A 27073-nucleotide genomic window follows, 5' to 3' on the forward strand; every position below is an offset into this window, starting at 1 on the left:
CATTATATCAAATATTCGTTTGATTTTATTCCTTTTTCCAAGATTGTTCAAGACAAATATAGTTTTCAGAAAAGCGCCGATGTCGCATAGGCTTAGACTTTTACAGCTAGGGAAGGAGGCAGTACCCAAACTCTTGTTTGTAGTGATTTTGTTCATTTTTAGCTTGATTTGCATATTTAATTTAAGTTTTACTCCTTTGAAGATTCATTTATATTAATGCCTGCGGTATGTTTATTTATTTAATTTTGTTCGTTTTAAGCTTGTTTGGTATATTCAAATTAAGCTTTATTCGTTTTAAGATTTATTTATTTATATTAGTACCTGTTGTATGTTTTTCACTATGATTATTTACTTAATTTCTGTTTGTTTTGGGTTTATTTCTTCTTTAATAGTAGTTTCTGATCGTTTTGAGTTTGTGTCATTGTAGGTTTTTATTTTTTCTGATCTTAAGTTTAATACGGCCTTTACTCTGAAAGACTTTCTTTTCAGAAAATATTTATAACTTAATGAAAAAAAGTCATTTTTCGTACGTTCATAATTACATTCGAAAAAATCGTCACTTTACCACCAGCGTTTTTACGAACTGACACTCTTGGCTTATCCCACCGATCTGTGAATCTTAGCTAGCGGTGGTCTAACCAATAAGTTTACTTTTTGGAATTTCTTCTTTGTCCATCTTAAACCCAAATAAATTAGACCTTTTTTCGTTTTGCTTTAGCTGAGCTAGCATAATTACTGGGACACTAGTTTAGGCTTAGGAAATTATTTTTTTGACGTATTTTAAGAAATCAATAATTTGCCACCCCCCTTTTTTAGACATTGTAAAATACATTTGGCCAGCCCCCAGATAAATTTTACGAATTAACGTCATCATGCGCGTCCATCAATATAAAATTACAGGTGTCAGTCGCGCTAATTCATAAAAATACAAACAAATGTTATATTTAACAATACTGAAGATGAATAAGCATATTTTGGAATCTAGAGATGGCAATTAATCCCCAACCCTCCCCTATTTGGTGTTCCTCAAAATGTTCCAGGGTCAGTAGTATTTCCGCGTCCTAAATAATAATAAGATAATACAGAGCCCATAGATGAATCCAATAAAAAAAATATGTTTTTTCAATTGAAAGTAAAGAGCAGCAATAAAACTTAAAATGCTATGACCGACATCTTTGGTCTGTTGAAACAAACATTCCGATTTTCGTGAACAAAAAGGGCTGACGAAGAACCACTCTTAAATAAATGCATTTGTTTCCTTAACCAGCGTTTTTAGGAAAAGGCTTTTAAAGACGAAAGACGAGTTACAGCCTTTGGAAACTTTGAAGTCACTGAAGATGACATGTCTCATAAGCCTTTGCGTGTAAAAAAATTCACTAACCTAGTCTTACCCTCAAGGCCGTTGGTATTTCTAAAACAACGAATAGAAACCAATTTAAAGTAGATTCTAGAAAAGACTTCGACTTGGCTTTTATAAACTGGAAACAAATTGACATTCTTGAAATGAACTTCCAAAAGCTGGCGGTCAATCAGTAAAAATAAAGTTAAATTACTGACTTCATCAAACAGGTTTTGATGTTTTTCGATCCAACTACGTTTATGAATCGAGTTTTAAAACACAAAGATCGATTAAAGCCAGAGCTTTTACACACTTTTAAACAGCTCCCGCGATTTAGAAGCTGAGTTGAACATTTAAAAATTGGCTAAATTCCTTCTAGTTAAAATTTGTTTTAAACTCTCTCTTCAAAAACTGTAAAGAAAAAACTATTTCATAAGAACATTCTTTATTAAACAAATTCTCAAGCTAAAAGAACGGTGAATTGTCTGGCAGAACTAAAATTACTTCAATGCAGAAATAATCCTAAGGTTTCTTTAGCTTTCCTAAACTTTTGATTACACAAGAAACACAAAGGCAAAAAAAAAAGAAAAAATTCTTAAATTCAAAACAAAGATTTGACGTTTACCTTATACAGAAAAAAAATGTATCATCATTTACACACCTTAAAAACCATAAATATTCGAAAGTAGATAATTCAACCTTGAACAGCGAAAGTCAACGGAGGAAAGAAGAAAAATAATTGATTCGATCAAACAGTTGCTACCAAAACATATGTTGATATGTGCCAGAATTCGAGTGGTGATAGAAAGAGAAAGTAGTTATGACAAAATTATGGAAATGAAAAAGGGACAAATTTAATATTATTGTTCTGTGCTTTTATACTTATAATGCTTTCTTTTGGTAGCGTTTATTCTTTTCCTAAGATTACCTGTGACAACTAAACTTGATAATAAAATAGTCCATTCTCGCTCAAAAAACTATTTACTGCCTCCCCCCCCCTGCATACGTATTTCAGCCTTGATTATCATAAGGCCGACATTTGAACCTGCATTATAAGGGCAAAGTTTAACTTGTAGAGCCATCATTCATCACATGTTCAATAATTAGTTTCGATCATAGGATTTACAATTATTTTGAAACTGGATAAACTTTCTTTATACAAGAGCAATAAAGATAATTCAAATCTTGCAGTAATGACAAAAAATTACAACAGTCGAAAGAATTTTTTTCACATTCCTAAAAAAAGTCGTATTTTTTAGTAGTCTTACAAGAATAAAAAACATTCCTCTTACCCTTTTTTGTCTACTTTAGCGAAGTCACATCAATTAATGCATTTAATAGAATCTGTAGGACATTTTCCAGGGAGATAGATGGTAAGGGTTGGATTGAAATTGCACGGAAAATTGTAATAATTTCCGAAATTACAAGATTTTGTCACTTTTGTATTAGGATAAGGCAGCGCTTCCTGTCATCGCCGTAAGATGCTCTTAAATGCATCTTTGGCATTTCCTTAATTAATTTAAGAGTATGATATTTATGCAAAATGTAAATTGACTTATATTCACTGGCAAATATTTATATTTTTAAAGGAAAATAACAACAACAATTAAAGCAATTTTTAGCAAAGGGCATACTGAATATCCCCTCTTTGAAAAAAAAATACCATTTCTCATTCAGTTTATTACGTTTAAGTCCCACAGCGTCAACAAAAAACCTCAGCACCGCTAACGGATCCGGTCCAGCAACCTTGCAACCTATCTAAATTAAGCAACTATTCTGCTGGGCAGCAAATAATTTTTTGCAATGTTATTTGCTAATGCTGTTTGATCTTCGATACTAAAACTTGAATTCCTATAAAAAGCTTATCAATCAAACATCGTTTCGAAAGAGATCCCTTGACTTCTAAATGTACATTAAATGATAATAACATCTTTTAGATAGCATTGCAGCATTTGAAAAAAATGTCAAATATTAAACTTCAAAGCACCTAATTATAGGTCTATGATTATTGGCCATGTTTAAAAACCCTTTCAAGTGAGCTGCAGCCCCATTCCTATGCCTATTTAGCTAGACACCAATGTCTAAGCCCCTTCGACCGGCTTTTGACCAATTAAAACTGTTAACAAAAGAAATAATAAATTGTGATTGGTTGAAAGTGGTTATGCCTCAACACTAATGTCCAGGAAAGTGCTTGAATATCAGATTTTAATCAATGACAGGCCTTGAAGAGATTTCGTTATACTGAAAAGAAAAAAAATTTCATAGACTCTACTGGTCTAGTATCATTAAAAAAACAAAGAATTCCACTAAAAACAAAGAAAAACAACAAAAATAAGAAACACTAGCCCCATTCTCAACTCCAAAAAGCTTTGTATACAAATAACTTCTTCAATAGCTAGGGGAACAATATTCCCATTCTATCTTTTCAACTAAAAATAAAGTTCTCACTGGAATAATACAACTAACAATAAAAGATAGTTTCTCAAAGCCCACACAATTGTTATTCCATAACCACTCAAGCTCTTGACACAAGAAGAATTCCACTTTATTTCTTATTCTGAAGAGCATTTGATAACCAGTCCATAGATGCATCAAGACCTTCACCTTTGATGGCAGAAGTTTTGAATATTTGAAAAGTTCTATTTTTAAGAGCATCTAAACCCAATGCTTGATGCACTTCAGCTACAGACATTGCCCCTTGCATATCTTGTTTGTTCGCTAATACTGCCAAAATTGAATCCTTTAACTCTTCCTCCTAGAAAAACAGATAAATTAAAAAGGAGGCAAATATGTTAAACCATTCAGTAATCAAATGTACAAGGGTAACTTCTCTGGCAACAAAAATTGAAACTATTATAATTTCCTTCATTAACAATAATTATACGTTTTTCACAATCTATGGACTTAAGAAAATTGAGCTCTAAATACCGCTTACAATCAGAAAAAATATCTCTTTGCTAGGTTATTACTGCAGTGAGAACAGTAATAATTTTCCATAAATTTACATATTTTTCAAACTTTCACAGGATGTAGGCTATATATTTTTTTGTTTCTCGAAATTTCCTTGGAGATTATGCCGTTATTTGTGACGGAAAAGAGATATGCTACTTGGCAGTATTCATGGCCAACTAAAATTTGTTGGCAAATTTGGCAGCTTTTGGAATTCTGTCGGATTCTGTCTAACAGCTTTGGAAATTTTTCCACATCTGATTCTGGCCAAGTAACTGTTACTACAAGAGTGACAGCCTCAAAATAAACCAGAACATGACCCAAACCTAAAATAATACAAAGTAACTGACATCGCTCTCAGACTAAGAAAAAAAAAAAAAAAAAAAAAAAAAAAAAAAAAAAAAAAAAAAAAAAAAAAAAAAAAAAAAAAAAAAAAAAAAAAAATCGATTATACATATTTACTTTTTCAAACTTTCAGAAAATTAAAAGATTATTATTTTCCCCTACATTTTTTTTTAGAAATTATATTGCTATTTTGGTTGAGGAAACATAAAAAACATTAAAAATAGCATGAATTTTCATTACACGTTATTGTTACTGGATTTCAAGATCCTGGCCAGGTAACTGTTACATTAAAGGTGCCAGCCCAAAAGTAAAACAGAGCTTGAATCATAACTATATGCGAAAGGAAGAACTGACACTTATTTTAGGCTAATTCTAAAATTATGATGGCTACTTCTACTCTGGGTTTCATAAGCTACCAAATAATCCTAAATTCATTAGTTTTAGATTCGGGAGATACAAGGCTAAAGTAGACAAAGTCTAGAGGAACTATTTCTGTTTTACCAGATGCATAGGTCCAATTTCATTCTGAATCGTTTTGTAATTTTGCTCCCTCTATTACATGTGAGCCGTTTAAATAAGAATAAAATGACATACAAAGAGCAACCCGTTAAAAACACCTTCTTTTCATGCTTCTATTGTGCCTACTTATACTAGCAACTATTGGTGTTGGTAGTACTAAAGTAACACTATTGAAATGATTTGCAAAGAAAAACAAATAGAAAATGTTGTTTATTAGCTGAATATTATACATAAAAGATTGAAATAGATAGATAGAAAGAGAGAGAGAGAGAGAGAGAGAGAGAGAGAGAGAGAGAGAGAGAGAGAGAGAGAGAGAGAGAGAGAGAGAGAGAAAAGACTGAACTTCGAACAGCGATCCTCCACTGATTCAAGAAGGTTTGGCAAAGCAACAAAGATGGTATTTCACAAGGAAATATTGGGTTCTACGTCTGATGAGCTCTTTAATACGATGTCTGCTAGTCTAGAAACAAGGAGGAGATCTCATTACTACATTGCTCTTACCGATTACCTTGACCAAGTAATTTTAAATCAGAAATGGAAAGATTCTTATTAAACCATAAGTTTTACCTCTAGCATTGAGACTAGCTCCTGCTTGGAAATTCCCATCCTATCTCTATCAACTGAATCCACGACGTAAATAATGGCATCTGTGTTTGAGAAATAGCACCTCCAGTACGGTCGAATACTAGTTTGCCCTCCAAGATCCCATACTTGAAATTTCAGGTTTTTATAGGTGACTTGTTCAACATTAAAACCAATCGTTGGAATGGTGGTCACAACTTCTCCTACTTGCAACCTATGATAGACAATATAAGCTTAGCAATAAGTGAAAGAAATTCATCACCCTCAGAAGCGGCTTTATGCATAAGGACAAGAAAATCAGCGTTTTCAAGTTATTTGCATTGGAAAAAAGTGCAAAAGAAAACATAAAAAATTCTTAGTGCATTTTCGAGATTCTTACGCAGGGACTTGAGCATGTTTAAAATTATGGGAGAAATCATAAAAAGATGTTTTAGGAAGGGCTGGTCTGCTGAATAGCTGTAAATTGTTTTTATAACCTGTCCACATCTCATTCAAGGACATCTTGCCTTTTATTTGCCTCTAAGTAGAATACCAAGGGCAATTTATATTCGGCAACAAGTCATTTTTTTTTTGTCAACAAAACGTGGCCTACATCTTCTTAACATTTAATTTCATTGTAGATTTAGACAATGATATCAAACAAATGTTTCACGAAGCTTCTTATTTGAGATTAAATGAAAAAAAAAGTTTTTTTTTTAAATGGAAGTAAGGAGCGACATTAAAACTTAAAACGAACAGAAACTAGACCTCCGTTGCCTGTGCAACGGGAAGTGTTCCTTAGGGCACAGTTGCGGAGCAACACGTGCAACTGTGCCCTACGGGACACAGTTGCGGAACAACAGTCTCCATTATGTCCAGAACGTCGAAACTTCGGAAATTATTTCTAAGAGAACGAAGCAACTTGGTATAAAGAACACTTCACTTCTTCTTGCATAACTTTCATAGCACTACTCGATAAAAATAAAATAGACATCAAAATCGAAAATTTAAGAAAATTTCAAAAAATCGGAGCGAGATTGACTTTTCCGGAATTATTTCCGGGAAATCTGCAAGAGCTACGGAATTTCATGCTTCAGTTCTCGAAAACATCAATAAAAGTTCTATATGAGTTCATAATTATTTTATCTCTAAAACGTTTACTTCCGAAACTAGGGCCGTCTTAACTTGACGCCAATTCGAAGTATTATGTTTCGAGACGCACATTTCGGGAATTATTTACGGGAAATCTGAAAGAGATACGGAAATAACGTCTTATAGTTTTCTGCTTAACTTTTGATGGTCTAAGCTAGGAAAATATAAAACAAACCAAATTCACCAAAAAATTTAAATGGCCCCGAGGGCATGAGAAAACTTCCAAATAGAAAAACCCAAAGAAGGAATTTTATCTCGGAGAAACTATTGTAACCTCCAGTTGTTAGGAGATCGAGACCTCTCGAACCGCGTTGGAAAAAAATTCTAGCTGGTCCAGAACAGAAGTTACCTCTAGAACATCGAAACTTCGGAAATTATTTCTTAGAGAACGAAGCAACTTGGTATATAGAACACTTCACTTCTTCTTGCACACTTTTCATAGCACTACTCGATAAAAATATAAGAAACATCAAAATCGAAAATTTGAGAAAATTCCAAAAAAAATCGGAACGAGATGGACTTTTCCGGAATTATTTCCGGGAAATCTGTAAGAGCTACGGAATTTTGTGCTCCGGTTCTCGAAGAGACAAATGAAAGTTCTACATGAGTTCAGCATAACTGTATTTCTAACAAGTTTATTTCCGAAGCTAGGGTCGTCTTAACTTGACGCCAAACATCGAACGCAGAGTTTCTAAGAAAAAAACGGTTTTATTTTTTTTTATGGAAAACTGTTAGAAATTTTAGGAACTTCTCTGGAACTTTTTTACTCTGTTTCACGTTTCCCTTCCCTCTGAAAAATCTCAAATTTTTAACTCTTACCACTTCGGAGCTACAGGTCGCTGATCACGATAAAAAAAAAAAAAAAAAAAAAAAAAAAAAAAAAAAAAAAAAAAAAAAAAAAAAAAAACTACGAAAGCAGTAGTGTTGCTTCGCAACACAATTACTCCGTATATGAAAGGGGCTTTTCCTCTTCAACGCCTCGCTCTTTACGCTAAGTTTGACTCTTTTTCTTAACTCAACTTCTTAAAACAGTAAAAACTTTAGCGTAAAGAGCGGGGCGTTGAAGAGGAAAAGCCCCTTTCATATACTGAGTAATTTCTGTTCGTTTTAAGTTTTAATGTCCCTCCTTACTTTCATTAATGTATGTTTTGATCTTGGCTCACCAAACATAAATAATTAAACTGAAATTCGCAAATTAATTTTTTTGGCTAAATGGCTTTCTCATAGTTTTAATCGGAAGATTTTGAGAAAAAAGGAGCGAGGGAGGAAGCCTAGTTGCTCTCCAATTTTTTGATTACTTAAAAAGGCAACTAGAACTTTTATTTTTTTACGAACATTTTCATTAGTAAAAAATATACGTAATTAACGAATTAAGTTACGTAAAGAACTTCTATATTCGTATGTTTTTATTGCGTATATGAGGGGTTCACCCCTCGTCGATACCTCGCTCTTTACAGTAAAGGTTAAATTTTGTCCCAATTCCATAAGAATGACCCTTGAATCACAAAGGCCGTAGAATAAATAGTTGAAATTACTAAAAATACTTTAGCGTAAAGAGCGAGGTATTACGAGGAGGTAAACCCCTCATATGCGTAATAATTTCTGCTCGTTTTAAGTTTTAATGCTGCTCCTCACTTTGAGTAGTAAAAAACTTTTCATATTTATTTTTTCATTGTTTTTTTTTTAAACAATGCTATAAAATCCTGAGCCCCCTTCATTGAAAGTCTCTTCCCTCATGATAAGTTTTTCCATTTAAAGATCCACCCACGTAACCCCCCCCCCCCACCTCAACTCTCCCTCCCAAACCGAAAAAATTCCCCTGAAAACGTCCGAACACTTCCCAGTAACCATTACTACATGTAAACACAGGTCAAAGTTTGTAACTTGCAACCCCTCCCACGGGGACTGCGGGGGAGTAAGTCGTCCCCAAAGACATCGTTATTAGGTTTTTCGACTATGATGATAAAATGGCTATTAATAGCTATAATATACAATTATTAATGGCTATAATTTTCACAATGAATAGATGTACACCAAGTATCGGGAGGATGGGTGACAGGGGATCTTATAGATTGGGTGTGATGTGCCCAAAGCCGGAAAAGTACATTTTAGACTGCAATTCTACAACTTTTTTTGGGAGTTCCTTCAAATAAAGATAGAGGACAATCTATCCCTAATATCATTTTATTTTGAAGACTGTGTTCGCACCATGTGTAGAATGTGGATGCTGGCGAGGTTGTTGTACCTCCTCTTTTACTGCAGACATATTTGTAGCATGGAATATGTTACATCACATTCACATGCTTCCAACACGAAGGTGGAAAATCAGAGGGGGGGATCCACTAGGAATTTTATTTTTCCGATAGCCCTCCCCCTCACCTCAAAAAATTTAGACATTACGATCTGAAAAATATATTTCTTGCGTCTCAGATCCTCCCAAAAAACTAGAGTACCAAGGACATTAAAATGAAAGCAATTCTATCCCCTGACTTCATCTTAAGTCTATTCACCCCCCGAAAACCGGAATTTTCCATTGTTTTTCTTTCGACTTCAAAATTTATGTGGATTTCTGCAAAGTTTCACGTTGTACCACACTGAACCGTGAAAAAAAAAATGTGAACTAATTCGGTAAATTTGACGATAATTTTCGTCAGTAAAATTCACCTTCTGGACAATCTGTTTACTCACAGTGTTAATCCCAGTTATTTGAAACCGAGTTAATACCCCAAAGGCTTCCACTTATCTATCGATAAGTGCTATTAGGTTATGAAAAACAGTATGCATCATGGCTTCAAGAGCAAAAACATGAACTTAATATTTGTGCTTTACATAACAAAATTAAGTCATAAAGCTGATATTTCTGGAAGCAGAAGAAAAATGAGAATTCTATTAATAGGTTAACTAAATTGGAATACTAAAGAGATAAATATAACAAAATAGTTTTTTCTACACGGTTGATACCCAGTTTAGTGGTAATTAATGGCAGCATTTGTCTTTTGCTACAACAATCAACAAATTTACAATTTCTAGAGTTTTCTGATGGTATCTTTTTCGCTAATTTTCCATTGATTGTTCACATACGTTCCTTATTTTCAAATTCGGCAACCACTAACTGTTAAAACTGCATATGGAGTTTTTTTTTTCATTAAAAATTAACTTCCTTGGTTTTCTGTCTGAGGTCACATGTTCGCTTGTGAGTCCAAGCAAATACAGTCGCGAAGTTCAGTGGACATTGTCCGTCACGCGTCAACCCAAAATCAAACCGACCTTTCAACCCTTAGTTCTATGACTATCTACCTTAGTTCTGCCCTAGGAATGATGTATGGACAGATGGATGATAGAACTATCTATCAACAAATAAAATGACATCATTTTTATATACAATCCTAAAAAGAGCTTATGCCAGATTTGCCTCTCACCCGGTGGACTATCTGTCTTGGCTTTTTCTACAATTAGCCACGGCTTGATGCCCGTAACTACTTGACTTTAATTCAAACTCAGATTTCAGTTTTAATTTCCTTGGTCCCTTGGTGAGTGTACCTTTTTCAGGATGATTTTTGTTTTTGAAGCATCGTTACGCGAAAGTTCCACTTATGCGTGAAATACAGGGTCAAAGGGTGGAAAAACACCTACTTTAAAATTAATTAAACAAAGGAACAAATTTTTCAACTCAAAATAAAGAGCAATATTAAACTTAAAACGAACAAAATTATTACGTTTATGAGGGGTTACTCGTCCACGAAACCTCGCTCTTTACGCTAAAAGCTTTTAGAACTTGAAAAAAAAAAAACTTCTTATTGTTCTAATTAAAAGAACATAGCGTTTCAGGAGCCGTTCTTAAAGAATTAGGACAGAATCCAAACTTTAGAGTAAAGAGCGAGGTGTTGTGGAGGAGTAACCCCCTTATATGCGTAATAATTTCTGTTCGTTTTAAGTTTAAATGTTGCTCCTTACTTTCAGCTGAAAAAACTTGTTTTTTATTCAATTTCTTATTGTTTTTTAAGTAATGCCAGGAGATCTGGCTACTCTTCCATGGAAAAATCCCACCACCCCAAGGATTTATTATCTAGACAATTCAACCCTGGTGAAAATTTACCCCGGACAATTATCCCCAACATCTCCAAGCGTAAAATCGAGACGGAAGAGGGAAAAGAGGAAGCGAAACACAAGAAGAATTTCGTATAGGAAGTCTGACAAATCCCCCAGTGTAAAATTTCCCTTGAAAAATTCCCACCCTGGAAACTTCCCTCCTCATGGAAAATCTCACAAGCAAAAAATTCCCCCATCCAAAAAATGTATGCATACTTCTCAATAACAATTGGTATACGTAAAGAATAGAATTTTTTTTTACTTAAATCCCTTTCCGCAAGGGGTGTGGGAGGATCATGATATCCCTAAAGGCATGGTTATCTCAAAATTTTGATCGGACAGTTATGAGGCCTGCAAATTAGGGCCTGTAAAATAAAAGACTATGCGTCATCTCATTGACACCCTCAACGCATGCTTAGTTACAGTACGTTCTTCCAAATCGAAGTAGGTTAGTGAGTAAAACTCTCCCCCTCCATATTAGTCTAGAGGATCACTCATGGAGCGTTTCGGTAGGTTGGCTATAGAAGAATTCTTACTCATTTGTAACTAGTTCTTTTTAACCAAAACGATGCTTTGAAGTGCAGAATGGCAGAAATCAGCAGTGTGATGAGGAACTGTCCATCAGCAGTGATGAGCAGTGTGTATTGAGTCTCTTGTCCAAAAAGGGCACTAGAAATTTATATTTTGGTCAAACGAGCACTCTCTCAACATTTTACAACTGACTCAATACAATCCCCATGGGAGAAAAATAAACAGGATAGCAAATTAACGCACATCCATGACCATCCTTTTCAGGTTAGTACAGAATTTCATCTGTTTTTTCTTGGTCAATTCCTTCCGAATAGTAGAAAGTCCCTGAAAATATGTATGCGTGCAATTCTTTCACTTTACAATGCCTCTTTTCAGCAAATATACAAGTTTCCCTTCACTTTTGTAGCGCCAAAATGTTCCTGGGTGGCTCCCTTGATCTTCCATGCATTTTTACTATACAATATCCTATTGTAGATCTTATAAGAGACAATTAGACGAAAAAAAGAAGCTAAACGTCATGATATGTTAGGGAAGAACCTAGTATTAAAATATTGTTTTTTTGAAAAAAGTCAACATTTAAATCAGAGACTACTTAGTGAAGAAGTCAGTATTGGAAAAGTGTACTTTAAGGCCATAAATTTTTTGAAGGAAGCTTTAAACCGATCCTAAGGAAAGAAGAGGATCCTCGCAACCTGTGCAGGGTTCAGATATGCTCAGGCTGTTCAACATTTACATAACAAAACCAAATGTGTGACATGTCAAAGATTATTTTACCTATACAAAATAGTGGTTTTTCCTGCTCCATCCAATCCTAGAATAAGAATTCTCATTTCTTTGCTACCAAATATATTCTTGAAGTAACTCATTAATCCACCTGAAAAAAGAAAAATCAAATGCAAATGTAATAAGTACAACTTCTGCGTTCGTTTATAACAATGTGCATTCATTACAAATGTACATTACAATTGCAGACAAGAGATGCAAAATTCAGACAATCCCTAAACTACAATAAAGCATAGCTTTCCTTTATTATCTAAGACAAACCAAGATTCTCACAAGAAACTGACCTGGTATCAAGCAGATTACTGCTATGCAGTGCCACATTTATTTCCCAAGTGCAGGGTATAGACACAGAATATTTTTCCTTGAGAAGGAAATGGAATAAAAACAAATAAAATTTGAATACTAAAATGTTCCCATGGATACTCTTTTAAATATACAGTCATAGATATTAAAGTGGGGCAGTGGATAGGTCCAAATAAAATTTATAGCATCAATTAACCACAGAATAAGTTAGTTTATAAACTTAGGTTCACACACTAATACAAAATTCCATGGACATGCAATGTTTGTAAATGACATCAATGAACAATTCTAGTGGTCATTATATTCAGACCAGATTGTTTCTTCTATGGCTGCTCCACTCTACTGAAAACTGGAAATTTGTACTTTACTGAAAACAAAACACATTTTAAATGCTTTCACTTTTTTAACTTTAATAAAACCAAAATTATTAAGAGTTTAAGAAATAAATATCAGCATATGTAGATTAAACTATCAATCTAGATTCATTTGTTCTTTATTTTGATAATCCTGTGTACTGTCTTTTATATTATGAGAAACAGGAAAATTTAGCTCAAAATAAAGAAGTTTTTTGGCAAAGTGCAAATCATATTCTGGTCTTCAGAAAGCTTGGGGGGCATCAGCCAGCCCTTCTCATCTTAGTTTCTGCTCATTTCGAGTTTGATTTGGTTATTTATTGTGATTTCTATTTGTTTTGGGTTTCATTTATTTATTGATGGTTATTTTTTGCGGTTAGCACTTGGAAAATAATTTGATACTTTATTTCTGCTCGTTTTTGGTTTCATATAGCTCTTTACCTTTCTTTGAGAAACTTGTTTCATGCAAAAGTTTTTTAAACTAATATATATATATATATATATATTTAAGAGAGACTTCTTCTTATTGTTTTAAAGAAAGCTAATGAAGCAGCAAGGGAAAGGAGTAAAATAACAGCAATACCCCTAGTACTCAGGCAGTGCCTAATCTTGGACAAATTTTTTGACAAAAATGTTTCCTTCATAAACATTGGCATTAGGTCCCTAACCTTGGATAGGATATATTATTTTTAGATTGTTAGACTGGGCTAGTTGGGATTACATTACACTCGCGTCCTAGCCTATTTAAACATAATGATTCTGCTTCACAACATATGTCTTAAAGAGCTATTCATAATTGGGTCTGTCCATGATTTTGATGCTTTGTTCTAACTTTAAGATCCTACATCCAAAAATAGACAGCATTTCCAATTTAGACTTAAGCTTAAATTGTGTGTCTGCCATTTGACTACAGATTACTATTGAATATCTGTGCATTCAAATAGTAAGGCTAGCATGGTAGATGACTAAAATATTCCAGCTAATCACAAATTTATTAAGACAAATTTGAAAAATCTAATGAGGAAACAACTCAATTTCTAGGTGATGAAAACATTATTGTGATTAAACTGTTGAAGTGGTGATTAGGCTAGTTGTCCAACCACTGGGAGTCTTATCCTATTTTAAAACATAATGGGAATACATTTAGACAAATTAAACAACCTATATCTTGCACATTAGCAGAGGGACAGGTAAACTGAGATAAGATTTTTTTTTTTTTTTTTTTTTTTTTTTTTTTTTTTTTTTCCTGCAATCAAGGCTTACCAAGACAAAAGAAAAAAACTTTATCTACCCCTTAATTCTTTTTTTAAATTGGAGCCCCTTGGTAGGGTATATATTAATAATGACCATTATATTTAGAAAGTGTTCAAGGGGAAATATGATGGTGTTACTCTTGTGTTGTTATAGTGTAGGGGAATTTTCATGCAGGATTGCCCAAAATTTTATACCGTTGCTGAAACCCCTTCAAGTAAAGTTCTAGCTGAAGGGCTTCTTACTATCTTGGAGATGATATCCTAGCCTAGTTAAATTTGGTGTTGGAAAAGAAAACAGTAAAAGTTATAGACTGCTCCAATTTTATAGCTATAACAATCTAGCTATAGCCAATAAAACATCCGGTCATGAAATGACCCACAAATGATGGTACAATTGGTCACAAAATAGCCAATACATGATGGTAAGATGGCCAAATTTGTTTATTATGTTATTGTAAACCAAAAACTGGCAGGATTAATGCAAGATACTAGGGATTATAACAGTGCTGTTATTGATGTTAAAGTAATGATCACCATATAGTAGTGTCTAGGGTTAATTCAAGGGCGAAATTTAGGAAGGGTTACTACCTTCCAGGAAGTTGTGATGCTGGTAGACAGTTGAATACTATACTGGAGAGTCAAAATTTTACAATGTAAAGGATGAAGGGATTAATTTTAGGAAATAGTTTGTGAAGTAGTAGATAATATCCTAGAGAGGAAAGTTAGAAACACAACCAGGAATTACATTTAAAATGCTTCAAGTTTAGTAGAGAAGAGGAGGGGCTTGTAAAAGAAATGTTTGAGTAAAAAATCATATGAAAATAAGATGAATATATATATATATATATATATATATATATATATACCTAGTTACCTATATATATATATATATATACCTAGTATATATATATATACACCCCAACACCTAGTTGGTGGGGGCGCTTCGCGCCCCCCCCAAGCCCCCCCGCGCGCGTAAGTCGTTACGCGCCATATTAGTTACGCGCCATTGTAGTTGTGTCCCTATGTCCCACCTGTGAATATAGATATATATATATATATATATATATATATATATATATCATGAAAAGAGAAATCACCAATGCTACAGCACAAACACACACACAAAAAAAAAAAAAAAAAAAAAAAAAAAAAAAAAAAAAAATAAAAAAAAAAAAAAAAAAAAAAAAAAAAAAAAAAAAAAATAAAGAGACAGAAGGAGAAAAGGAAGACTGTTTTCCTAAATTAGTGATTAATATAGACCAGCACTTGAATGAGGCCTCAACCCTACTCATCCATACAATCACATAGGTCAAACAGCATAGCCACACACAATCAACCATAAAGAATAATCCATGGACAGGCAGTCATGTCGTCAATAAGTATAAGTCGTCATTTACCGAACAATAGAAAAAATAATATAGAAAAATAATTCAGAGGCAACACCCAACATAAGGGCTCATCAGGAGAATACACTGGCCTATATTGGGTTTCGCCACTCTAAATTCTCTACCCAGCACAGTGTTGTGGCTACCACAGAATATCCATGGCATCCCCGCGTCAGGTATCACCCCCAAATTACATGCCTATGAAAAAAAAAAAAACAGCAAATGTAAAACAACCAAGTAAAACCAAAACCAAAACAAGCTTATCCTGTTAATATATCCCTCCCTTTAGCAACAATAGGTAAACTAAATATTATAAATTTTACCAAATCACAAATATTAACACATTGCAAAAAACCTGAATGAACTAAACAATTATAGAATTCATCTTTACCATGTGGCTAATTTTTCAAAAAATTACGCTCAATTAGAAACGCAATTCAAAATAAATGGCGCTGTGACAACATTTCTCGAACCTCCCAAATTAGTTAAAAATTTCTTTAAGTATTTCTAGATAATTCTTTTGATATTTATTTAAAAGTTCGTTATAATGAAAACTAAATTTTTTAAAAATTGCCAAGTTAATTTATTTGCAGAAAAACCTCTTGATATCAATTTTTGGCTTAAGATTTTACATCTATTTTTAAAATCAATGTAATTACTACAAATCCTTGCATAACGAAGTAACTGTGAGAAAAACGCTGAATATGTGATATTTGAGTGCATATTACTTTCAGGGAATGGGAAACTAATGGGAAACTATATATATATATATATATATATATATATATATATATATATATATATGTTTTTAACTACGTAAAACTTGCGAATATACAACACTCTTTGCTGTCCCATTGTCTGTGCATATAAATAGATTGTCAGGTTTACCGACTCTTGAACATGCAACATATAATGGTCCATGGGAAAACAATCCGTATTCAGATCTATACCTCATGATTCTAATGATTGCCCTTGAGCTTTGTTGATGGTGATTGCTAATTGACCATTCCCTGAGTCGCCATCGTCATTTATATATCCCCCTGTGCACCCCGGCGTCCCCTTTGTAGTTATGTCCCTGTGTCCCGGTCGTCATTTATATTCCCTGTGTCCCGGTCGTCATTTGTGTCCCGGTGTTCCAGTCTGTGATTTCTCTTTGAGTGTCCCGGGCGTCATTTATATTCCTTGTGTCCCGGTCGTCATTTATATCCCCCTGTGCCCCCCGGTGTCCCCATTGTAGTTGTGTCCCTGTGTCCCGGTCGTCATTTATATTCCCTGTGTCCCGGTCGTCATTTGTATCCCGGTGTCCCGGTCTGTATATACATTCGTTTTTTAGTTTTGTTTTTCTCCTTTATTTTTTTCCTTTTTTCTTTTTTTTCTTTTTTAGTTTATTTAGATTTTTAGATTTTTTAGTTTTTTTATTAGTTTTTAGTTTTTTTGTAGTTTTTACCATTTTTTTAGTTTTTTTTTTACTTATGTCCTGGTCGTCATTTATACTCCCTGTGTCCCGGTCGTCATTTGTGTCTCGGTGCTTTGTTGATTGCTAATTTATATTATATTTATATTTATATTTTTTATATTTATTAATATTTTTTTAGTTTTCTTTTTCTCTTATTTTTCAGTTTTTTCCTTTTTTTAGTTTTTTCTTTTTTAGTTTTTAGTTTTTTTTTGTTTTTTACCTTTTTTTAGTTTTTTTAGTTTTTTAGCTTTTTTAGTTTTTTTTATTAGTTTTTAGTTTTTTTTTTAGTTTTTGCCTTTTTTTAGTTTTTTCAGTTTTTTTTAGTTTTTAGTTTTTTACCTTTTTTTAGTTTTTTTTAGTTTTTTAGCTTTTTTAGTTTTTTTTCTTTTTAGTTTTTTTTGTAGTTTTTACCTTTTTTAGTTTTTTTTCTTCTTTTGTATTAGTGTGAAATAATTCAGACGTCATATGCGGACAAACACGACGTCACTCGACAGACAGACAGACAGACATAACCCACAAACAACTTATTTTTATATATATTTATTCATATTTTTTTAGTTTTCTTTTTCTCTTTTATTTTTCAGTTTTTTCCTTTTTTTTAGTTTTTTTCTTTTTTAGTTTTTAGTTTTTTTAGTTTTTTACCTTTTTTTAGTTTTTTTTTAGTTTTTTTAGTTTTTTAGCTTTTTTATTAGTTTTTATTTTTTTTGTAGTTTTTGCCTTTTTTTTTATTTTTTTCAGTTTTTTTTTAGTTATTAGATTTTTACCTTTTTTTAGTTTTTTAGCTTTTTTAGTTTTTTTTTCTTTTTAGTTTTTTTTTGTAGTTTTTACCTTTTTTAGTTTTTTTCTTCTTTTGTATCAGTGTGAAATAATTCAGACGTCATATGCGAACAAACATGACGTCACCTGATCCATCCACAGACAGACAGACAACTTATTTTTATATACTAGCTGTTGGGGTGGCGCTTCGCGCCACCCCAACACCTAGTTGGTGGGGGCGCTTCGCGCCCCCCCCCCAAGCCCCCCCGCGCGCGTAAGTCGTTACGCGCCATAATAGTTACGCGCCATTGTAGTTGTGTCCCTATGTCCCACCTGTGAATATAGATAGATATATATATATATGGTTTTAACTACGTAAAACTTGCGAATATACAACATTCTTTGCTGTCCCATTGTCTTTGCATATAAATAGATTGTCAGGTTTACCGACTCTTGAACATGCAACATATAATGGTCCATGGGAAAACAATCTGTATTCAGATCTATACCTCATGATTCTAATGATTGCCCTTGAGCTTTGTTGATGGTGATTGCTAATCGACCATTCCCTGTCCCGGTGTCCCGGTCGTCATTTACATCCCCCTGTTTCCTCCGGTGTCCCCGTTGTAGTTGTGTCCCTGTGTCCCGGTCGTCATTTATATTCCCTGTGTCCCGGTCGTCATTTGTATCCCGGTGTCCCGGTCTGTATATACATTCGTTTTTTAGTTTTGTTTTTCTCCTTTATTTTTTTCCTTTTTTTTCTTTTTTAGCTTATTTAGATTTTTAGATTTTTTAGTTTTTTTATTAGTTTTTAGTTTTTTTTTCTTTTTAGTTTTTTTGTCCCGGTCGTCATTTATATCCCCCTGTTTCCCCGTTGTAGTTGTGTCCCTGTGTCCCGGTCGTCATTTATATTCCCTGTGTCCCGGTCGTCATTTGTATCCCGGTGTACCGGTCTGTATATACATTCGTTTTTTAGTTTTGTTTTCCTCCTTTATTTTTTTCCTTTTTTTTTCTTTTTTAGTTTATTTAGATTTTTAGATTTTTTAGTTTTTTTATTAGTTTTTAGTTTTTTTTTCTTTTTAGTTTTTTTGTAGTTTTTACCTTCTTTTTAGTTTTGTTAATTTTTTTTTACTTACGCGTAAGTCGTTACGCGCCATAATAGTTACGCGCCATTGTAGTTGTGTCCCTATGTCCCACCTGTGAATATAGATAGATATATATATATATATGGTTTTAACTACGTAAAACTTGCGAATATACAACATTCTTTGCTGTCCCATTGTCTTTGCATATAAATAGATTGTCAGGTTTACCGACTCTTGAACATGCAACAAATAATGGTCCATGGGAAAACAATCTGTATTCAGATCTATACCTCATGATTCTAATGATTGCCCTTGAGCTTTGTTGATGGTGATTGCTAATCGACCATTCCCTGTCCCGGTGTCCCGGTCGTCATTTACATCCCCCTGTTTCCTCCGGTGTCCCCGTTGTAGTTGTGTCCCTGTGTCCCGGTCGTCATTTATATTCCCTGTGTCCCGGTCGTCATTTGTATCCCGGTGTCCCGGTCTGTATATACATTCGTTTTTTAGTTTTGTTTTTCTCCTTTATTTTTTTCCTTTTTTTTCTTTTTTAGCTTATTTAGATTTTTTAGTTTTTTTATTAGTTTTTAGTTTTTTTTTCTTTTTAGTTTTTTTGTCCCGGTCGTCATTTATATCCCCCTGTTTCCCCGTTGTAGTTGTGTCCCTGTGTCCCGGTCGTCATTTATATTCCCTGTGTCCCGGTCGTCATTTGTATCCCGGTGTACCGGTCTGTATATACATTCGTTTTTTAGTTTTGTTTTCCTCCTTTATTTTTTTCCTTTTTTTTTCTTTTTTAGTTTATTTAGATTTTTAGATTTTTTAGTTTTTTTATTAGTTTTTAGTTTTTTTTTCTTTTTAGTTTTTTTGTAGTTTTTACCTTCTTTTTAGTTTTGTTAATTTTTTTTTTACTTATGTCCTGGTCGTCATTTATACTCCCTATGTCCCGGTGCTTTGTTGATTGCTAATCCAACATTCCTTTTGTCCTGGTCGCTTTCTCTTTGAGTGTCGTCATTTATTTTTTTCTTTTTTAGTTCTTTTAGTTTTTACCTTTTTTAGTTTTTTTTAGTTTTTTAGATGAAAATTTTTTTTAGTTTTTTCCTTTTTTTCTTTTTAGTTTTTATTGGTTTTTACCTTTATGTTAGCTTATTTTTCAGTTTTTTCCTTTTTTTTTAGTTTTTTTTATTTTTTATTTTTTTTAGTTTTTTACCTTTTTTTAGTTTTTTTAGTTTTTTTAGTTTTTTAGCTTTTTTACTTTTTTTATTAGTTTTTAGTTTTTTTGTAGTTTTTGCCTTTTTTTAGTTTTTTCAGTTTTTTTTTTAGTTTTTTATTGGTTTTTACCTTTATTTTAGCTTATTTTTCAGTTTTTTCCTTTTTTTTAGTTTTTTTTAGTTTTTAGTTTTTTTAGTTTTTTACCTTTTTTTAGTTTTTTTAGTTTTTTTAGTTTTTTAGCTTTTTTATTTTTTTTATTAGTTTTTAGTTTTTTTTGTAGTTTTTGCCTTTTTTTTAGTTTTTTTTAGTTTTTTAGCTTTTTTATTAGTTTTTAGTTTTTTTTGTAGTTTTTGCCTTTTTTTAGTTTGACAACTTATTTTTATATATATAGATAGTTTTTTTTTTTACTTATGTCCTGGTCGTCATTTATACTCCCTGTGTCCCGGTGCTTTGTTGATTGCTAATCGAACATTCCTTTTGTCCTGGTTGCTTTCTCTTTGAGTGTAGTCATTTATTAGTTTTTTCATTTTTTTCTTTTTAGTTTTTTATTGGTTTTTACCTTTATTTTAGCTTATTTTTCAGTTTTTTCCTTTTTTTTAGTTTTTTTTTATTTTTTATTTTTTTTAGTTTTTTACCTTTTTTTAGTTTTTTTAGTTTTTTTAGTTTTTTAGCTTTTTTACTTTTTTTATTAGTTTTTAGTTTTTTTTTGTAGTTTTTGCCTTTTTTTAGTTTTTTCAGTTTTTTTTTTAGTTTTTTATTGGTTTTTACCTTAATAGTTTTTTTTAGTTTTTTAGCTTTTTTATTTTTTTTATTAGTTTTTAGTTTTTTTTGTAGTTTTTGCCTTTTTTTAGTTTTTTTTCAGTTTTGACGTCACCTGATCCAGTTTTTTCAGGTGACGTCACCTGACCCATCCACACATCCACAGACAGACAACTTATTTTTATATATATAGATATAGATATATATATATAGGAAAATATATGACAGCATTAAAATATGCTGTCTAATATTCTACTAATTCAAATGCAATCAGAGCTATACCCATGGTTAGTAGTGCCTGGGGAAAATAGAATTACATTGCACTCCTCCTGACTTAAATATAAGTAAACACAGCCAAGTCAGAGTGAAAATTTGATCAAAACAGGCAACCCCTCTGCCTTGCCACCTAAAGACCTAAAGAGGTAACTCGTCTGCCTTGCCACCCAAGAAAACAGCCCTGGTTGGCCTGTCTGATCTGAATTTAATTTGTTATGTTATGACAAGACAGAAATTGATACTATTTGTCAAAGTAATTTGTATTTTTAATATAAACAAGAGCTAAGAGCTCATATGGCACTTGTGAAAAGGTAAGAAGTGCTAAGAGGCAAGAGCTCATATGGTATGAGCTCTAACAGAATTCTAAGAATCAATAGATTAATTTAAAAGGAAAATCAGAGGCTTGATGCTGGTTGGGATTTAAGATAAGAACTCTGAGTCAGGATGTCCTTCTAAATGTCAAAATTCATTAAGATCAATCACCCACTTGTAAGTTATAAATACCTCATTTTTCCAATTTTTCCTCTCCCTTTAGTCCCCCAGATGGTCAAATCTGGGAAAACGACTGTATCAAGTCAATTTTTGCAGCTCCCTCACACGCCTACCAATTTGCATCGTCCTAGCATGTTCAGAAGCACCAAACTCGTAAAATCACTGAACCCCTCCCCCCAACTCCCCCAAAGAGAGTAAATCCAGTACAGTTATGTCAATCATGTATCTACAATATTTGCTTATTCTATCCACCAAGCTTCATCCCAATTCTTCTACTCCATTTCCAATTTCCCCTCCAACTCCCCCCAATGTCAACAGATCTGGTCGGGATTTGAAATAAGAGCGCTGAGACATGAATCCCTTCTAAATATCAAATTTCATTAAGATCCAGTCACCCATTCTTAAGTTAAAAATACCTCAATTTTTCTAATTTTTCTAATTTTTCCAAATTAATACCTCATAGCTCCTCCAAACAGAACGGATCCGTTCCAATTATGTTAATCACGTATCTAGAACTTGTGCTTTTTTCTTCCCATCAAGTTTCATCCCGATCTCTCACTCTAAGCGTTTTCCAAGATTTCTGTTTCCCTCCTCCAGCCCCCCATTGTCCCCAGATCCAATTTGAGTCAAAAATGGAGCATCTGAGACACAAGATCCTTCTATATATCAAGTTTCATTAAGATCTGATCACCTATTTGTAAGATCCAGTTGGGATTTAAAATAAGAGCTCTGAGACACAATATCCTTACAAAAATCAAGTTTCATTAAGATCTGATCAACTGTTTGTAAGTTAAAAACACTTCATTTTTTCTATTTTTTCCAAATTAACCGGCCCCCCACTCCTGCCAGATGGTCAAATCAGGAAAACAATTATTTCTAATTTAATCTGGCCTGGTCCCTGATACGCTTGCTAAATTTCATTGTCCTAGCTTACCTGGAAGAGCCTAAAGTAGCAAAACCAGGACTAACAGACAGACAGACTGACAGAATTTGTGATTGCTATATGTCACTTGGTTAATACCAAGTGCCATAAAAAGCATAAAAGATATATGCTACTATTATACAACAACTAAGAGGTAGCTTTATACCCAAATATACAAGCAAATCACAAGCCTACTAGGTATCCTACCTTAGCCTACATCAGGTATCAGTGCAAGTCATTGAGTGTGCAAAACTACCAATAGGGTATGTCTTGATACTTTCTTTTAGAGTCATTGATGTTTACTTTTAAACTGCTTCATGGTTAAAAGATCCTGGAGGGCTAAAAATTCTAGCAACATAAACACTAGGCCTAGCCTGGATAAGCTCTTTTCAAGAAACATTGCTTAAATTATTTTTCAAAGTGAAGAGCTTTGCTGAACTAGGTCTCAATTTCTTTTTTACCAGAACAATTAAGAAAACAACACTTTCTAAAATTATAGGCTGATTTACTTGTTTGCTGTTTATCAACACATGTTCTTTATTTTTAAAATTGGCTACAAAGTTTCCTGGTGGAATACAGTATATAAACTGGCCAATCTTTTTTCTTATAAATGAATTAGTGATTTTTCATGCTTATTTAAGACTTAAATGGCTGTGTAAGTTTCCAATTACACAACCACTTGACCATATAATGAATTAATTTTCCTTTTTATGTGTCCTTGGCACTTTAAGAATAACATTTAAATGTACTATTTTGTTTTGGGCAACAACCCCTTATCCTGGAAAAATCTCATTTCCTCCTCTTCAGTCTTTGGCAAATCCCAAATCTTCATTTTAACATCCTTTCTCTTCCAATACAGATTGCAAACTAAACAAACTTCACACATGGACAAAAACAAAACAGTTTTACTTAGGTTCTACTTAAATGAAGAATATCAGGTCATGGCTATTGTTATAAAATTACTGTAAAATAAAAACTTAGTAATTGGTAAAATAAGATACTCCCTTGGAAATATAGGGTACAATTGTTGTTTTAGATTTACCCTGTAGCCAAAAGACCAAATAAGAATTTCTTTTTCACTATCACTTTCAGCTTTCAATGAATTTTTAAAAGATTCTGATTTTCCTGGGCTTAAACAAGGTAACCCCTCTTCATCTAGACTTTCATCAATTTAATTAACAGTCTAGTTTATTCCTTTGGTAATCTTGTGCCTAGGATAATGCATCAGCACTTGGACAGTGCCTGATTTTGGACATCCATTTTACCTTAAATTACCTTACCTTACATCACAGCTTGGAGTGATATAAGGATTTTCCATCCTTGTGATACTCCAGTGATGAAAAAAGTTCGTTTGGTGTAGATTGTGGTTGTTGATCTTGAGCTAGACTCTTGTGGAGGACTCTGTAGCTTCCCAATTGTAAAGGAACTCCTGGCACAGCCATTCCATATCAAAGTGGGACTTGAATGTGTTGGTTGAAGTTGAAGAAACTGTTTCCTCAGACAGTTGATTCCACAGATTGATGACTCTTTGGCTGAAGAAATGACTTCTATGTCTACTTGTGGAATACTGCATTGGGAGCTTCATTGAATGTCCTCTAGTACCAGAATGCAAGGGCTGTGCAAAGAGACTGGGAAGGGTGTTTTTAGAAAGGATTTTCTTGGTTAAAATCATATCACCCCTTTTCCTTTGGTATGTCAGTGTTGGCAGGTTCAAGCAATGTAGTCTTTCTTTGTATGGAAATTTATTCATGCTGCTAACCATCTTAGTGGCACAACACTAGACACCCTCAAGCAACTTCTTATCTTTTTTGAAAAAAGGGGCTGCCAATGACATTCTGACCTCTAGACATGGTCATACAATGGTTCTTTTTATGATACCAAGAGATTTATTTGCAGAAGATGAAACAGACTTAGCATGGCTGCTAAACTTGAATTGGTGATCAACAATAACCCCAATATCTCTTTCATCAGAAACAGCAGAAAGGAAACTGTCTTGAAGGAAATATTTAAGATGCCTGTTGTGTTTGCCAAGATGGATGACATGGCATTTTTTTGAACAAAAGGGGCTGCCAATGACATTCCAACTGCTAGGTGTTATTATATAACTTCATAGAAACTCTTGGGTGTTGGCTAGATATGGTTCTTTTTATGATACCAAGGGATTTATTTGCAGAAGATGAAACATACTTCGCATGACTACCAAACTTAAATTGTTGATCAACAATAACCCCAAGATCTCTTTCATCAGAAACAGCAGAAAAGAAGTTGTCTTGAAAAAAAATACTTATGATGCTTGTTGTGTTTGCCAAAATGGATGACATGGCATTTGTCAACATTAAAAGTAAGGAGCCACTTGCTAGCCCATCTTCCTAGACTATCAAGATCTTTTTGAATTGATTGCTAGTCAGAGGGAGTAGCCACTTTTCCAATTAGTTTTGAGTCATCAGCATAATACACTTTATTGTTCTGGTAACAAGAGATTCAAGTCAAACAGACAACCTTTTAATACAGCTGACATAGTACAGCTATACACAAGACAAAATCAACAAATCATATCCAAACCATTTTCTGGGGTGACCAGAGAGTGCCCAGTAGAATTTTACCATAATGGGTAAAAACCCTTCCCTGAAAGTTTCATTTTTCCTAACCTAACCCCTTTCTGAGATAGCAAGAAGTCACTCAACTAGAATTTTACCAAATAATGGACTATGTACTCAGACAGTCTACAGGCATTGGAGTAAATGTCAACAGCAAGCAACTGGCAGATCTTGACTTTGCAGATGATATATTACTTTGATATATTACTTCTAGAAGAAACCAAAGATCAATTACAGCTGCTAATTGATGGAACATCAGACAAAGCCTGACAGGTTGGATTGTTGGTCAGCATGATCAAATCAAAAAGTAAGTCCACATCTGGCTCCCCCTAGCTCTTCAATGGGTCAATGTTCCTTTTACCTGAACAATTGTTTAGGGTCATGAAACTATTGTTAATGTATGCATTTTGACTTTTGGAACATCTTTTCTCTCTTGCAAAACTACCACAAACTCACCATTATGGAGTTATTCCAGCCCAAATATTCTTGTATTTATATATATAGAATTGCAATCACTTCCATTTTTGTTGATTGGATATTTAAAATTGCAAATCTGTAATAGTTTAGAAGCAAATTTGGGCTATATATTTGCACATTAGGGGGGGGGGTAAAGCATAGTATATATTAAATATGTAAACTAACCATTGCTCTATTTAATATATGCTATGCCTTACCCCCTACCCCCCTAATGTGCAAATATATAATAACTCCATAACAGTGAGTTTGTGGTAGTTTTGCAAGAGAGAAAAGATGTTCCAAAAGTCAAAATGCATCTATTAACAATAGTTTCATATACAAAAAAATCTTTATATTACCTTAATTTGCACTTCGGAGCAAATTAAGATCTGTAGATCTGTTGACTAAAAAAATATTGTGTGAAAGGTCAGCGCTCTATAGAGGGGGAAGGGGTCAAGGTGGATAGGCTAGCTTACTTAAACACATTTCTTGCAGATCATTAAGGCTTTGGATGCAATTCTGAAAGCTTCATTCACTTATCTACCTTAACAACCAAGAAAGACCTTGATCTAGAGTTTAAACCATTTCATTATCAGGCTAAATATTCTGAAAGTGTTGAACCAATTTGTGGACTGTCCTCTCCAACATGATTTTGGTAAAACAAGGCAATGAACAATGCCCATCTGAATTTTTAAAGGCCACTTTTAGTTGTTTTCGACTAAAAGATTATGATGCGGCCTATACAGCCTAGTCTATATAAAAAAGAAATAAAAAATACCCATTTTGAACTTTCTTTCTATTATTTCTTCATAAAGACACAAAATTCGTACTGCCCGGTGCTACAATATCAACTTCGATTCCCGCAAAGATCTTTTTCGGTGAAACATCACATTAAAAAATCGGAAAAGAGATTCGCGTATTAACACAATAGTTATTGTAGGGGGTCACACCAGACAATTTATTTGCGTCTGTTGTTGAGTCGCAAAAAACAGCATACAAATTCAGATTTTTAACATAGCCTAGGACAACGCTTGTGTTTTCTCATTGTTAGAGTATGGGACTGTGATGCATCAAAGATGTCAGTAATGGTGACATTTAAAAATAGTTGCAAGTGAGAAATCAATTGCTACTTCCTATTTTTTTTTACTTCTGTTCTAGTTTAGAAAGAAAATGACTGCTTGAAAGTACTACCTCTAGAAACAAACTGTCTATGCAAGTCTTAATATTTAGCTGTTATGCCCAATGAAGGCCTATTTGTGCCATCTAAACTGGCCTACTAATCTTAGCTTCAAATCTAACTTCTTCTGAGACTTTAGCCCCCGTTTTCATTACAATTAACCTATTCTTATGGTCTTTACCAGCTTTAGAGTTTAGTAGTCTATAATATTTGACTAACAAAATCAATTTTTCAATATCCCTTTGACTTTGCCCAACCTGTTGATTTGACACAGTTTATTGATCAAAATTATCGGAGAAGCTGAGATTCATGGACTTTTACGATATTCA

The 27073-nt window shown here is 33.4% G+C and overlaps 1 protein-coding gene across 1 annotated transcript; it reads right to left on the reverse strand.

Annotated features, from left to right (window-relative positions):
- Positions 1–1767: 1767 nt before the first annotated feature.
- Positions 1768–26430, reverse strand: LOC136036096 (ADP-ribosylation factor-like protein 1). The gene is made up of 4 exons (XM_065718090.1): positions 26346–26430; positions 12260–12359; positions 5720–5948; positions 1768–4094 (listed from the first exon to the last, which is right to left on the reverse strand). The coding sequence occupies exons 1-4, from the start codon at positions 26347–26349 to the stop codon at positions 3885–3887; spliced, it is 543 nt and encodes a 180-aa protein (XP_065574162.1). The 5' UTR covers positions 26350–26430; the 3' UTR covers positions 1768–3884.
- Positions 26431–27073: the final 643 nt, after the last annotated feature.

This window comes from Artemia franciscana, chromosome 15 (genome assembly GCF_032884065.1).
Source record: "Artemia franciscana chromosome 15, ASM3288406v1, whole genome shotgun sequence".
Lineage (NCBI taxonomy): Eukaryota > Metazoa > Arthropoda > Branchiopoda > Anostraca > Artemiidae > Artemia > Artemia franciscana.

Coding starts and splice junctions, on each gene's coding strand:
- LOC136036096 (XM_065718090.1), bottom strand. Junction 5,949..12,259: donor AAAACCACTATTTTGTATAG/GTAAAATAATCT, acceptor TGTCTATCATAG/GTTGCAAGTAGGAGAAGTTG. Junction 4,095..5,719: donor AGCTAGTCTCAATGCTAGAG/GTAAAACTTATG, acceptor CTGTTTTTCTAG/GAGGAAGAGTTAAAGGATTC.